This window comes from Ischnura elegans, chromosome X (assembly GCF_921293095.1).
Source record: "Ischnura elegans chromosome X, ioIscEleg1.1, whole genome shotgun sequence".
Classification (NCBI taxonomy): Eukaryota; Metazoa; Arthropoda; class Insecta; order Odonata; family Coenagrionidae; genus Ischnura; species Ischnura elegans.
The window spans coordinates 12655682-12672379 of NC_060259.1; the positions used below are offsets into that span (position 1 = coordinate 12655682).

Here is a 16698-nt window from a genome sequence, read left to right on the forward strand (position 1 = left end):
TCAAGGTGTTTGATAGGTGGACAGAATGTAAATAGGCTATCATTAAACCATATATTAGACTCATTTAAAATTTTAGGGCAGTGAAAAATATATATTCTGAAGGAGATACTGATTGCTTTTCAAAGCAATATTTGAAATGGATGAAGTGAACACTTGGAGAGAATTTCTGAGGGATAGCAACACTGGTATTCAGAGTTTTTATTGGCTGTTACAGAATTTTTGAGAATGTTCACCTCAATGTGTGTGAACATTCCATAAACCTGACAATGTAAAGCAAAAAAACTTAAAAAAAGGTGAAATCAAGAAACAAAACAGAGCAGGTATGCATGGTTAATCAATAAAAATGTGTCCAAATTTTTATCTTGATAAAGAGATTCTCGACAGTGCCAGAATCAGGTAAGGAGGAACTAGTTGACATTATGAATCATAACATGGGTTCAAACAGGTTTAAGAGATGATTAAAAAAGGAAAGATTGCAAGATAGAAGCGACTGAAAAAAGGTATGAGGTACTAAATTCAAGACAATGCATGCACACTATTTTTTGGTAAGCATTGGCCTCAAATCACAACCCATCAGTGACGTAACTATGGGGGTGATGAGGGGATAGATACTCCGCCCCCCCCCCTCCCAAAGCCTCAGAGAAAACAAAATTATTTAGAACTATTGTCTAGTTTGGACATATTTTAACTGCATCTGCTTCAAGTTAAATTTTAAGGGCCTAAATTATGCAAAATGTATTTCCAGGCTTGTCATATTTAAAACATTTTCCCTGAACCCCTGTTGCCTGAGGGGGTCCTCACCCCAGCCCCTCCATCCACCCCCAAAGAATATTCCTAGTTATGCCACTTTAGCCCGCACTGTTACAGGTATTCTTAGTGAGTTGGATGAATTTTTAAAAGTTGAAATGTAGTGGAAAGAGGCTCAAAATATCATATTTATATTAATGCTGCTCAAAATCATCCTATCAAAAACAAACATGCCCTTTCTTCATTTGAATAAAGAATAGAAATTTTCAGATAAATACACATACAAACATAAAATACTTTTCTATGAAACTAGCGCAATGTTGGCCATAATTTACTTTCAGACTTTGGTACATGTAAACTAATCAACTACACATGTGCCCTTTCTGGTCAATGCTGACTTTCTTTGCAATGACAACAGATGGCCAATCTCCATTCGGTACTGATGTGACTCTCAACAGTTAGCCCACAATGTTAGCTGCAGGAGTCTATGAACAAGTAAGTACACAGTAGTACAACATTGAAGGTATCACAAGAACAATGAGCATTTATGTGAAAAAGAGCTTGCAATTATTTCACTTATCCTCAAAAGTCACATTTATTTGGACTTCAGCTGGCTGGTCGGTGATCAAGGAACGTTGGATTCTTCCAGTGCCTAGCTCCTGCAATGATTGAGTCAGCCGCTGTATCTCCATATCCTCGTCATCCAGGCTGTAGTCAGAGTGGATTTCGATCAGCTCCACGCCTCCATCACCTTCCCCATCAGAGACAAGGTAGCAACTGCTCATGTCTTCCTCCAACGGCTCAATGTGCACCGACTCAATCTGCTCTTGCTCCTCTCCCACTCCTTCTCCTTTCCCAACCTCCTCCTCCACGCACACGACGGCCGTTTCTGCTCTTTCTGGGAAAGTGTTCTCATCTTCTTCCATTGGCACCACTTGAGTGGACTGACTATCATTCTCCATGTCTTTTACCAATCCCTGTAACAAGAGTAAATTTGAGATGACATTGAAGGGATCATATTTACACAAATCTAAGATGATATTTTATTTCTTTCTTAACTGCAAAAGACCAGTTGGTGAAGCTAAGTCTATAACTCCAATTTGTAGGCATTAATTGAAATAATACACAATTGTCCCACAATTGTTGATGACATAAGTATATGTTAGATTCATTTCATGATATGCATGCGAGAATATTTTAATAGTCGCGCCTAATTATTTTGCTCTCATGGCATTTGGGGAAGGCGACCTATTTCTGAGGTCATGTGCACCAGACAGAAGGTTAGGGAAGGAGGTTGGAGAGTTGAGATGGGTCGGTTCCGGTACCCGGTTCTCGGTACTGCCAGTTCTTGGCCTGTGAAACCGGTATCGAGAACCAATAGCATAAAGTCGGTACTTTGGAACCGGCTAGGAACGGTGGCGAGGATTTGAATTTGGCGACCAAAGCCGAAATGATTCGCAGCGTATTCAAGCCCAAAAAGTGAAAAAAGATTTTAAAACGCATATTAGGGATGGACGGATCCAGGATTTTTTCGGATCCGGATTCGGATCGGATCCTTGATTTTTGGAGCCGGATCTTTCGGATCGGATATTTTCGGATCCAAATGCATTTTCAAATTCCAGACGATGAGATTCCCCCGGTGATAGTTCAATCTCTTAGGAAGAGTCACACTATCTGCCAGTCGTATTTTGCCTTTTTTTATTTTCCACGGCTAAAATTCTCCTACGTAACCTCTGCGAGACCTTTCAAACAAAACGGTTCATGAGTAGGACAAGAATTGCATGCGACGGCGCATTCGAAGAGAGAATCGGAACTCTTTCCACCCTTATGGGGCGCTGCATTCACTGAAGCTATTATTTAAAATTTCGGATCCAGATCCGACGTCTTCCGCGACTTTGGATCCGATGTATCCGATGAAGGCAATATCCGCGGATATTTGGATCCGACAGGGGCGCAGCCAGGAATTAAGGCTTGGGGAGGGTTTAGGTGCAACTAATACCGGGTGTGTGGGGTATGAAATACCCTCCAGGATAAGCGTCAGGTGCGAGATTTATAAATTGCGGAATTTTAAGATAAATAGTTCAAAACGGTGATTTTTACGGCTTTCTGAGGGATATATTATTAATCCTCACACTATTCTATTAGTAATATCAATCCAATTAAATATAATGGATTAAACTTAAAAATTTCTCTGAGCTCTGGGGGAGGTTTTATCCCCCAAACCCCCCCCCCCCCCCTCACTGCGCCACTGGGATCCGAGGTATCCGATCCGACCATCCCTAACGCATATATTACCTTCCGATTGCATGGCGTCCACGTTTTCTTTTCTTTCGAGAGTTACTCGCTAAAAGGCCCGTTTCACATGGACGCAGATGGTCCGCGCTACACGCGTGGATAACGTTCCATCGACGTTGATGAAAGCATCCACATGAGTGCGGACCGTTCGCACGCGGAAGAGCCATCCGCGTGGCCCCTCCGCCCCACGGATCATCCGCGAGCGTACGGGCCACAGAGACAGGCGTGGGCTTGCTCTGAACGCGGACGGCTGATGCGGACCAAGTAGATTTGTCAGTAGAAATAGAGCGAGCTCTGAGATAACAGTGCGAGTGCGTCTTTTCACTATGGATAGTTTAATTGGCACTGAGAAAACGATTGAAAATTTTATATTTATCAGCGCGTAGTTCAGTCCCTAAAGCGGCTTTTTGTGTTCTTCATGCTAAAAGAGGGTGTATCCAAAACCTCCTTTGAAGGGCACTTTTCTTCCGTTTTTTCTAACCTGGGGCCGTATTCTGTATTTCGTCGGTACCGCACCGATCGGTTTCCCTTTCAAGCCCACCGACTGGACATCATTCCGTACCGACAACGGTCTCCTTACCGAAGACGGCACTTTCAGCGATTCTGTAAGGTCCTCGGTTTCAAACCAGTCGGTACGGTTCCTCCTCCTTCCCAAACAGAGAAAAACCGATTATATCCGAAGTTAGAAGTCATCTGACGTGTTACCACCAATGAAAGAAGGGTAAAAACAAGTAAAGATTCATTGGTATGCAGTTTGTTGTCGTCGTTTTAAATCTTTTTATTTGCGAAAATACGACTAATTGTTGGATTAAGATAATCGATATTGGATAACTTGTTAACAATACTTATATAATGTGTTCTCTCCAAGATCTTGAGGGCCTGAGAAATGCCTCTTGGTCACAGTGCCCAATGACAGAGAAACCCCGAGCCACACCTCCAAGTGGTGGAGAGCGGGCAACCATTCAATAATGGGCTAAGTGGCAGGGGACCAAGTGGATGCCGGGATAAGCACCATCCTCCACAGTACGTGGAGTTAGGGCACCCTCTTGCCCTTGGGGTAAGAAATTACCCCTAAAGGCAGAAGAACCTACCATTGGTCAACGGCATAGGATGCAGAAAGGAACTGAGACACTACTGCATTAAAGATCCTTGGATGTCTCAAGTATCAGTAGTCATGATGGAACAAGCTTTAGTAAAATATTCCGGATTAGTCCCCCATTCGGATCTCCGGGAGGGGACTGCTCAAGCTTTCGTTTCAAATAATAAAAAGAATAGGAATATGCGAGTTGGCACCTGGAATGTGAGAACTCTCCTTAAGGCAGGAAAACTAGAGAATCTAAAGATGGAAATGGATAGAATGAAAATAGATATCATTGGCGTTACAGAGATAAGATGGCCAGATAACGGTGAGTTCTGGAGCGGAGACTACAAAGTAATACACACAGGAACAATTGAAGGTAGACCTGGAGTAGGAGGAGTTGCAATAGTGATGAACAAAGAAGCTGGAAAGAAATTTAAAGGATACCTACAGTGTGACGGGAGGATAATCCTCGTTAAACTAAACACAAAACCAAAAGATACCATCTTCATACAAGTGTATATGCCAACTACTAATGAAAGAGATGAAGAAGTGGAGAAAGTCTATGATATGCTGATTGAGTTGATAGAAGGAATAAAAGGGGAGGAAAATGTTATAACCATGGGCGACTGGAATACCACGATCGGAGAAGGAAGAGAAGGAATGATTGTTGGACCTTTTGGTTTGGGCAAAATAAATGAGAGAGGTGACCGACTAGTAGAGTTCTGCTCCCGATATCATTTAATAATAACAAATACATGGTATCAATATCACCCACGCAGAAGGTACACGTGGAAAGCACCAGATGGACAACGAAGACACCAGATTGATAATATACTGGTGAAGCAGAGATTTAGAAACCAAATTAAAGACAGCAGAAGTTATGCCGGACCAGATGTTGACAGCGAACACAATTTAGTCTTATCAGAGTGTAATTTAAAGTTTAAAAAGCTTCAAACAAAGTATGCAGTTAAATAGGATGTAGGAAAGTTAAAAGAAAAAGAAGTGCTTTCCTTATTCAAAGAACAAACAAATAAACAAAGAACTGAGAAGCCAAAGACTATTAACTAAAAATGGGAAATGATAAAAAACAGAGAGCCAACAACAGCAGAAGTAGTATTAGGCAAGCGGAGGCAGATTAACAGGAAACAATGGATAACTGCTGACCTTGTACAAAAAATTGAAGAAAGAAGAACATTAAAAATAATAATACAGTTGAAGCACAAATACAATACAGGGCTCTCAGAAACGAAATAAACAGAGAAACCATAAAAGCAAAAGAGGCCTACTGGAAAGGAAAATGCCAATAAGTCGAAGAACATATGAAACGTAATGAAATGGATTCGGCTTATGGAATAGTGAAGCAATTCTTTGGAAATCATAAAACTAGAAGCAATGGACTACGGAACAAAAATGGCAAAATAATTTATGAACAAGATGAATTGGGGAAAATGTGGAAACAATACATCGAGGAGCTATATGATGGACATATGACAATTAGTACAAGTACAGTGATTGAGAACGAAGGTGAAGTCAATCAAGAATAGGAAGGAGACAGCATACGGAGGGGAGAATTTGACAAAGCACTATCAAAACTCAAGAATAATAAAGCACCTGGCATAGATGACATACCAGCAGAACTATTGAAAATGACTGGAGAAGGAATACATAATGCACTATATCAACTAGTGTGTGAGATTTACGAAGCAGGTGACATTCCCTCAGACTACCAAAAGTGTATAATGATACCAATCCCAAAGAAAACATCAGCCAACAGATGTGAACAATACCGCACATTGAGCCTTGTCACACATGCCTCTAAAATACTGACTAACATTTGTACTAAGCCGGATTGAAGAAAAGGTTGAAACTCTCCTCAGCGAAGACCAATTTGGATATAGAAAAGGTCGAGGGACCAGAGATGCAGTACTTGCCATTAGAATAATACTAGAAAAAAGACTGAGTAAAGAAAAGAACACCTACATAGCTTTTGTCGATCTTGAAAAAGATTTTGATAGTGTTGATTGGAAGCAGCTCTTTACGATAATGAAAGAAGCAAAGATAAATTACAAAGACAGAAGATTTATCTGGGGTCTCTATAGAGAAGAAATTGCAGTGCTGAGATTTGGACAATATGAACAGCAGGCCAAAATTAGAAAAGGAGTGAGACAGGGATGTTCATTGTCACCTGCGCTATTTAACTTATACCTACAAAGAGCACTGGACGAGGCAGAGAGCAACTTACCGGAAGCAGGAATTAAGGTCCATGGGCAGAATATATATAAGCTATGTTTTGCGGATGACTTAGCAGGCTTGGCAGAAAGTGAAGACCAACTACAAGAAGTGCTTAGGGAGATGGAAGTCACGCTGGCTAGATACAATCTAAAGTTAAGCAGGACCAAAACCAAGACACTCGTTGTAAGTAAAACAGGAATACCAGCACATATAACCTTGGGTAATACACAGCTGAACAATGCACAAGAATTCACGTATTTAGGAAGCAAGATCACCACTGATACCAGAAGCAAAAGGGAAATTAGCAGTAGAATACAACAGGCAAAAATAGCTTTCAACAAGAAGACAAAGATATACGATTCAAAAAAACATGAGTATCAAGATTAGGATGAATCTACTCAAAACTTTTGTATGAAGCATAATGCTTTATGGTAGTGAAACTTGGACAATAGGAGCAGCAGAGAAAAAAATAATTGATGCTTTTGAACTATGGTGCTACCGTAGAATGTTAAAAGTTTCATGGGTAGACCGGGTTACGAATGAAGAAATACTGGATAGACTGGGAGTGAAAGCAGACCTGTGGAATATTTTAACTGCAAGGAGAAATAAATGGGTTGGTCATTTACTGAGACATGATGGATTGGTAAAGACAGTTTTAGAGGGCACCGTGGAGGGGAAGAGCGGCAGAGGAAGACCGAGGTTGAGTTATATTACCCAAGTAATGAAGGACAAAGGCTGCAATAACTACCTGGAGCTGAAGAGGCTGGCGGAAGACAGACGGAGATGGAATGACTACTGCAAACCAACCCAAGGGTTGACTACTTAGAAGAAGAATATAATGTGTGGTAGTAATGCTGTGCCTTCAGAATCGAAAGAAACAATATTACAACATCAGAATACAGTTCGCATGTGATGGAGATTGTTGTTTTGATGGAATGAATTATTGAAATTATCCATGAGATCGTATTTTATTTTTTATATATTGGTTTCGTATATTGCTATTTATTATCAATTTGGTAAAATATTTGTCATTAAGTAACTTCCGTCTAAATGTTATCAACGGAAGGTTGTGCCATTGGCACCGTAGCAAACGAAAAGCACATACCATGGAACGTAAACGTAGGATTCAAAAGCAAATGTAAATGTTATATTACAGGAACAAGTTAGGAAATTGTTATAAAAATATGGAGCTGGGTGCAGGGGCGCAGCTAAGAATTAAGGCTAGGGGGGTTTTAGGCGCAACTAATACTTTGCGGTTTGGGGGTATTGCATACCCACCAGGGTAAGGAGTTGCGGGGGCCCTCCTCCAGAAAAATTTTAGGAACAATGGTTCAAAATGGCGAGTTTTACGGCTTTTTGAGGGATATTTGATTAATGCTAACACTATTCTATTAGTAATACTGATCCAATAAGGTAAAATGGATTAAACTTAAATTTCTCTGAGCTCTGGGGGGGGGGTTATCCCCCACAATCCCCCCTCGCTGCGCCACTGGCTGGGTGTAATTAAAAGAAGTGTAATGACGAGGAAGTAAAGAAATTGTGATTGGGTGAAATACATGTAGGCTGCGCATTCCAAGTGAAAGAAAATGATAATATTGCGGCATACCTCATACCTATTAACAAATATCTTCTTTTATCGTCAAGCGAATCAATGGCTGACGACAAAATGAAATATAGTTGCCTATTAGAAATGAAATAAAATGATAACATTGCGGCAAACTTCATATTTAAATAAAAAAGATCAACATCCAGCTTTAAATATGTAATATCTTATTTCTATGTCGAGAGAAACGCTGATTAAGTGGAATAATAGTTGCCTATTCAGAGTGAGATAAAGTGATAACATTGCGGCAAAACTCATATTTAATCAAAAATATCTTTTTTAAGTCAAGGGAGTAAATAAATGATGACAGAGTGAAATAAATCCTATTCCAAGCGAGTGAAAGTGATAACATAAATGAGAGAAAGTCATTATACGGTGGCAAACCTCATGTTTATTATCCAATATCTTATATTTATGCCTAGGTAATCAATAGATGATGACACAGTGAATTATTGTGGCCTATTCGAAGGGGGAGAAAAAGATAACGTTGCGGTTAACCTCATTATTTACTCAGTGATGAGGTGAAAACAAAATAAAACGTACAACGCGCACCGGGGAGTTCATGAAACCCACTATTCGGTGGCCGTACCTTTTTGGTGCCGGTACGGCTACCGACGATCTCCCGTTTTCACGTCGGTGCCGCACCGATCGGGTTCGTACAGAATCGCACCACTTGCACTGCTTGCCGGGAGTCGGTGTGACGTCCCACCCGACGAATCGGTGCCGCACCGCTCGGTTTGGAAATGCAGAATACGGCCCCTGGTCTACAGTAATAGATTGAATTTCACTTGACAGTATGACGTTCCTCTACCTTGGCAAGCTACACACAGCTGACATTGTGCCGGACGCGGGCGGATTTCGTCCGCGACTATGTAAATGACGACGACCACTCTCTGCGCCCCGCGCGCGTAGCGCGGAACGCGGACCGTCCACGTCCATGTGAAACGGCCCTAACACGCGCATTAAAGGTTCGTCAGTCTGTCGCTCTCGCCAAAATTGTAACATTTTCGTAGCCGCGGCCGCTTCCTAACGAGCTGACTTTTCGTCTGCCGCCGTCCACGGCACAGCGCTGTTCTTTCAACATATCATAGTTCTGTAGTCTCCATGGATGTCTTCATACGAGTCGATTCGCGCCGTTGACGGCACGGCACCCGTTTCAATCCGGCCCGCCGATGCACCCTCTACGGCATGAAATACAAACAAAACTACATTGAGGCTGCTTTCATACGAAACGACTTGTCGCCGGCCGCTGTTCACGTGAAATTCAGTCGGCCTTCAGACGAGATGGCTCTCTGCAACGCCGTGTGCCGTGCCGTGAGCGGCGGCCGTCGGAAAATCGTTTCGCCTGAAAGTGGTCGTACGTTGAAATCATTTGCATATACAATAATTCTTTGACATACGAGCACGATGTGTTCCGAGAGCTTGTTCGGGAATGATAAACCTACGCAAGGCATCGGAAAGTGTGGTTATCCTGCAGACTGCAACACTGCATTACAATTCTGCGTTAACTTACGGCCGATCAGTTTATCCATGGGGTCGCTGAACCGGCGAGTTGAGCAGTTTATTGCTGAGGTTATAAGAACTGCAACAGTGAAGCATGCGCATAAGTTAACAATTAAAGTTACATCGCAACAAATTTAAGGTACATCGCAGAATGCAGAATATACTTTGAACTGACTCTCAAGTTACAACAATTTACGGATGATGTCGTTGGAAGTTGGGGGAGTTTCACTATTCGCCATTACTATATTTCCTGATTCAATGCCGTATGTTAACTGTGCTCCAAGCATATTTCAAAATCAACATCGACCAATACTGTTTTCAGTGAACGCCTGTTCAGTACTGCAGGCAATATTTCTGCCAAAAAAGAATAGATAAGACCCAGATAGGGTAAAAATGTTGATTTTTTTATATCAAAGCCCGGAGAAAGAATCAGTGGCTGCCTGATGTAACGCGGCATATTGGTCGATCATGCATTTTTTAACAATGTGTTATTTAAACTTTTTTACGTGGGAAATAAAATCACGAAGACGATCTTAAGTTTTTTTCTACAGAGCTTTCCTGCTAATTTACATCTTTAGTGAAATTATTTTTTTTTCACTTCTTGTAATTGCTCATTTAAATCTGCGATTAAATCAGACAATAGGAGTTCATCCGAGTATCGAGAACCAAGAACCGGACCGGTACCGAGAACCAAAAAATGTAAGAACCGACTCATCCTTGGGGGAGAGAAACCCGACAACGGCATTGGCAGAAGGTGCCTAAGGGACTTGGTGTTCCATCCAAGAGCTGGTCGCAATTTGAGCCCTGACCCAAAATGTGCGAAGACAACACCAGCCACCACACCTGGCCAATCACCAGCACCTAAAATTCTCCAGTGAGAACTATATGGTGCACCAGGTAGATAAATAGGAGTAAATTTGGTGGAAATCTTTGGTGAAATCCACAGGAATGTGGAGACGGGATCCACTCAGAGATGGGCAAAATACATGTCAAATGTAATTTAGATACAAAATACAAATTACTTTTAAAATCTGTACTTCAAATACAAAACACAAATTACTTCTCAATATTGCATTTTCGATACTAAATACAAATGTAATTTCAAAATACTCTATTAAAATACGAAATACATGCCTTCACCGAAATTCTTACCTAATAAAAAATTAAAATAAATTCAAATATGAACTATTTTTAGAATGAGAGGCTCAAACATTCTTGCAACGTATCTATAGGAAACTGGGAATTTGACCATTATCCATGGGGAAATGTCTTAAATAAAATGGATAAAAATGTCTCCTGCTCCTTTGGGAACAGCGTCAGATTCTACAACTCCCCTCCACAAATTACTCAATGCACAACTTCGTTTCGAAAAATACTCCGCACGCGACTACGTTTTGCAAGTATACAAGGGCCTACGGGTGTTACAGAAGTAAATTAAGGGACAATTTATTGTCCCATAGATGGCAGGCTATTACAGATACATTCGGGATCCCTGCCATCTCGTCGCACGCTCTTTCTACTTATGCACGAAAAACATTACATGTATTTTGATTTTGAATGTATTTAAAAAATACAAACTACTATTTAGATGTATTTTCGTTACAAAATACAAAATACTCTCAGATTATGTATTTCCGATACAAATTACAAACTACAAAAGTATCGAAAATACGTATTTCAAATACAAGTATTTTCGATACTGCCCATCTCTGGATCCACTAAATTTCCACATGGATTACTCACAGGCACCACATGGTTCCGACTTATTACCGATATGCACTCCACCACAAAACAACAGCCCGCAATCTCTCTCTATCTTCTGTCAACCTCTTCCTCTCTGAAAATACTCCACATTCTATATTCTTCATTATTTGTGTCCAATACTCTGACCTCGATCTCCCTCTCTATCTCTTACCTTTCGCCTTCCCTGCTAGAAATATCCCTTACAAACCTTCATGCCTAGGTACACGGGCAATACATTTGTCCCGTCTACTTGTTAATTTTTTGGCTCTAGGCTCTGCTTTTTGTTCACTTTTCTTAATGCCTCTTCATTCGTCCTCCGCTATTGCCTGCTTACTTTGCATATCTCTCTTTTGCTCCTCATCTGAAATGCCTCTAATCTTTATCTCTCAGTCCGGGTCTCAGTATTGTACAAAAAACACACCCTACAAAGGAGTGAATCAGCTTTTCTTTTCGCAGGGCATTGAAGTGAAAAGTTTCCTTCCTTTGTTGAAAGCTATCTGTGCCCGATGTATGCTGCAATGTTTATCTTTTGAACTCCTTCTATCTAATGTTATTTTTCTTCCGAAGTACATAATCAGATTCTCTCACTTGTTATTATAAAAATCTCCATTCAACATAATCCTTGTCTCCTCTGTCAGCTACTGCTTAAAGTTTTTTCCAAGAACATGCGCCAATTCTTCTTCCTCTTCAGCTAAAACCACAATATCACAAGTGAAGAGAATCATTGGGATCCTGATCCTATGTACTGCTATCGCTCCCTGAATGCGTTCATAGAGTTCATGCATTGCTGCTTGTATATACGCATTTAAAACTTTTAGTGTCAGGTTGCATTGCTATCTAAAATCTTTCGTTATCTCTTTAATAACAACTTTCATTACAAGCTCGTCCTCATATTTTCCACACCTTATCAGTCTTTTTCTCTAGCCTTAAGTTCCTTATCATTCTCCTGTCCTTATACTTTACTCCAATTTTTTCTTTAAAGCATCAAAAATTATATTCAATGACAGATTAATAAATGCTTCATCTGCGTCAATGAAGACCATGTGTGAACCTTACCCCTGGCTAATCTCTTCTCTCGGGTCGACCTTAACGCCAGCATACCTATGCCTCGTCTCATGTGCCTTTCTCTCTCCTGTGCCCAAATTGGTCATCTGATAACACTCATCCATCCATACCTTAGACTTTCCGTGATAAAGGTGTTGGATGCATGAGACAAAAGGCTCATTCTACGCTCTATGTCGCTCGCATTTAGAGAGATGTTCTTTTTTGGGGATAAGGTCTATGATACACTTACAGAGAAGTTACCCTAGTATTGACACCATTTCGCGTTCTGACTTCGAAGCGTGACAGAAAATGCAAATCAAAGGTTTAGTGTTTTTGTTCAAGCGGCCAATGGGCCTGTTTAGTTTTGCTGATATTATCGATACAAAGTAGTTGTAAAACGCATGTATAAGCATTACAATATCGCAGTATAATGGTAATTCATGTAACCCACGCTACAGCAATACTGACAATGAGATGTCATGTCAATGACGCACGTCATTCACATTTACGGAGACTCTTCTACTTGGTCGCTGGGGCCGAGGGAGAGCGCGGATCGCGCACTGCCATCGTACTTCGGTCTTTTTTGTCGCAGGATGCGTAAATATTCTTAGGCGCATAACGCATACTGCCTATCGATTTTATCTAAAAAAAAAGGCCCATGGGACGCTTGGGCAAAATCAAATACACCTTTAGATTGCATTTTTGGTAGAATCTCGATAGGATAATTTGTAAAAAAAAAATAATTTTTATAATTATTATTTCCAAATTTTTTCGCATGTTTTAAAAAAAAAAACGTGTCTTGAATCATATCATTCCTTCTATTTCACCACCAAATTATCGTTGATCCACGATTTATGGCTTGCATAAAAGCTATGATCTTGCGTAACACTGTATGTGTACAGAATTCATTAAATGCCCTTACCCATCATTGTCATATTTTATTGTTTTTTAAATTTTAATTAAGTTTTCTCAATTAAAGACCATTATGGGTGTCTTGCATGCGCTAAATGCAGCGTCCCCTATGTGGCGCATGGCGAGCCCATTACACTTATCTCCCAATTGTTGTAACCTGACTTCTTCACTCTCTTGTGATATTTATCGTCCATATATTACAAAATGGTGGACGCTGATTTCAGTAGCATTTTTGTCCGTATGTAGAAATATGAAAAGAAGGACACGGGGTTGCTCTAAAATATTTACACCAAAATTACATTAAACCTTTTAGAATGTCTAACCAGATTAACCAACTGCGTCCGTTCGCAACACAAAACATAAAATGGATGGTTTTAGCGTACCGCGCAGTCGGCGGCTCCTGCGGCGCTTGGGATGCCGTGATGCGGCGCACATAACACTCTAAGGGCCTTTGTTGCAGATGTTTTGTCTTGCTTATCTATAGCCATTTCATTTCTCGTTGGTTTCATGCCACTATAGGGAAATAAATTTCTTTCCCAAGGTATAGTGAAAAATGGTTAAGATAGCCATTAGAGCCACATAGGCACCAAAATTTTACCCCGCTTGCCTCGCATGAACATATTAGCAGAATGCATTTAGCATGAACCATAGTATCGCAACATCATCTCATGAATAGAGAGATGCGAATCAAAAATGCCAAATATTAGAAATTTATTTCTAAGGGTATCAAGGTAGTTCACACGTTTTATAACTTTGACCTAAAAAAGTATTGTTTTCTTAGGTGTAGAAACCTTTGACCTCCTTGAATCTATTTTAGGCATTGAATAATTGACCAAAGAAACTCCAATATCGGGCGTCTTTCCCCAAACATATTCTAAAGTGGAATCTTGTGATAAACACTGATCATAAGCATCCCCAAAAATATTTTCAATTCGTTCTCGTCAACTTTGAAATGGGGATTTTTTAGTTGCAGTTTACTCTGACAATGAGTAGCAATAAGATCTCATCATCAAAAAATTCTTCCAAAAGAATCCACCACACCCATGCCATGCCATGTAAGGCTTGCAGTTTGTGCTTTTGGAGGGTTCCTCCATGAGAATTAGGCGCACACACGCTCCATTCTGGAGCACATGAAGTGTCTGGCTTACTTTTCTAAAAATAGGAGATGTTGAAGTTGGCGCTTCAGCAAGACATCACCCATGCCCCGGCTATTGTCAAGACTTCTAACTTGCCCGCTACATCTCGTAGATTTGTGGTCACTGGAAGTTCACTTTCATCAGTATTTCTCTTCATCCGTCAGCTCGTCTGGAGAAGGAGGGATTGTGGCGATTTCCACATCGTCAACATCGTCTTCATTATCGCTTGTTTGTTACTCCTTGCAAGGCCAATAGTGATCTCCTGTTATAGCATCTGGATTACGAAATTATTTTTTTATCATTTTAACTTAAAATAATTAAAAAATAAAATTTTTGTTGAATTTTCTAATGCGCTAAAGCTTTTGCATAAGTTTTTTCAAAAGCATATTTTTGATAATATGGATAACTGATATTAGCGGCGTTGAATTGTGGCGGTACTACCACGGTCTGGAGCAGTTATCACATCTACAGAATTGTATTATTAGCCTCCGGTACGCATTTATAATGGAAGATCCGGAACGCCGCGTGGGAGAAAACTGCAAAAGTTTAAATATTGACTAAAATTCCGCTACGGGAAAAAAATTATTTCTATAAGTTTTAAAATAAAAAACAAATATGCGAACAAATTAAAATGTGGATAAAACGTACAATTTTTCGCAAAACGGTCAAGGGTTATTTATTTTGAGGTGGATACAGATCCATACAGAAATTTTTGCAGAAATCTGAGACCCTTAGCGACCAACCCTCAGCTGATTGGAAGTGGGATGATCCCTGCAAAAATTTTTAATCTTAAATTAGGAAATTTTGTACAGGTTCATCAATTTTCCCCTCCATTCTGTCTCTGATTGGCCGTAGCCTCAGTTGGGTAAATTTAATTCCTTGGAAACCTGCAGAAGTCTTTTCCCGTAACAGTGAATTAGATGCCTAATCCTTTTCAGCAACAAATTTACCATAATGAGCTTGTGTTACTTTCGGTTCACTTCCGTCTCAGTCGGAGAATATCATCAAGAGAGGATTCTCTCGTGCGATGATCGCAAATTACTAACTGAAGTGCCTCAAAGTTTTGAACGCGAATAGACAAGGTAAATAGAGTGCGATCAACATTTAAAAAATCTTTTTTTGTTCACCAGTGAACGGACCATTTAGTGGGAACTCGTTGTACCTGAAAGGGCTTGAAATTCAGGCCATCTGGATAGGAAGCCTAGACACTAGCCACCACATGAACGCAGTCTCGAATGAAGTAATATTACCTCACCACAAGGCAAAAGAGCGAAGAAATATTTTCTATGAATGAAAATTCTCTTAATTGATAACGCGTTACTGAGATATATAATTTCGACAACCTTTGTCCGCAAAGCCATTTATTCAAGTTTTGAAATGATAAAAAATCGTCGGAGGCCAAATCTTGTGAATGCGGTGAATTTTGCAATAATTGAAACTTTAAATCTGTAATTTTCGCTATTGACTCTGAACAGGTGTGCAGCCGTGCATTGTCTTGTTGAAGGAAGAAATTTTTTTGCTTCAAATGAGGGCGCTTTTCCTAATTTCTAAAATCAACCGGTCCAATAACGATGCCTAATACTCTCCTTTTATCATTTTTCCCTTTTCCAACAAATTGATGTTGATGATTCCGCATCATCATCATCATCACTGGTCAACAATCCTAGGATTGGTTTGACGCAGCTCTCCACTCAGTTCTCCTATCAGCTAATCTTTTCACGCCTACGTATTTCTTTTCTTTCACATAACTAAGCCGCATAAATTACAAATTGTCGTTGCCATGACTTGACCGGCCCATTTCAACATTTTCGCCTGCTCAAGAGACCGTTCATCTTCAAAATTCCATTGTTTACCAGTTGTCTCTATAGTGTAGTGATGAATCCATGTTTCATCAAAATTTATGAATTGATGCGGAAAACCCCTAGGATTGCGAAGGAAATGCGCCAAAACAGCCTTGAGTTTATTCTCCAATGTGAGAAAACGCGGCACGAATCTTGCCAATATTTTTTCACACCCAAATTTTGGCGCAAAATTAAAGCCACTGTGCATTTCGATCTGCCTGTGGCCTTAGGGTAAAGGAGGGTAAGAGAACGCGCCTAGTGGATTTCGGGTTATATCGTAGCATTTATAAAAGATACAAACCTCAAATTTTAAATCAATGTTATTTATTGAGTGCAAAACTAATTATACAAGGTTTGGTTGTACTTCATAAACATCCAAGCAAATGAGAATTTTTTTAGAAAAAAATGTCATTTGCGTACTCTTGGCCTACTTGGAGGTTAAGAGTACGCACATGGGTGGCTAAGAAGAAACACTAGCAGAGGTCGCAAGCAAAAGACCCACTGCCTTCATAAACAGTGCAGTTCCCGTGCCACCGCTCCTTACACATGCCGAACTGTATC

The 16698-nt window shown here is 40.2% G+C and overlaps 1 protein-coding gene across 2 annotated transcripts in view; it reads right to left on the reverse strand.

The window, feature by feature from the left end:
- Positions 1-699: 699 nt before the first annotated feature.
- Positions 700-16698, reverse strand: part of LOC124171349 — a 140311-nt gene continuing 124312 nt past the window's right edge. For both annotated transcript variants that reach the window (XM_046550507.1, XM_046550508.1), the window contains exon 2: positions 700-1724. In XM_046550507.1, the coding sequence (XP_046406463.1) occupies positions 1320-1709 (390 nt within the window). In that variant the 5' untranslated portion in view covers positions 1710-1724 and the 3' untranslated portion in view covers positions 700-1319. The remainder of the gene's footprint in view (positions 1725-16698) is intronic.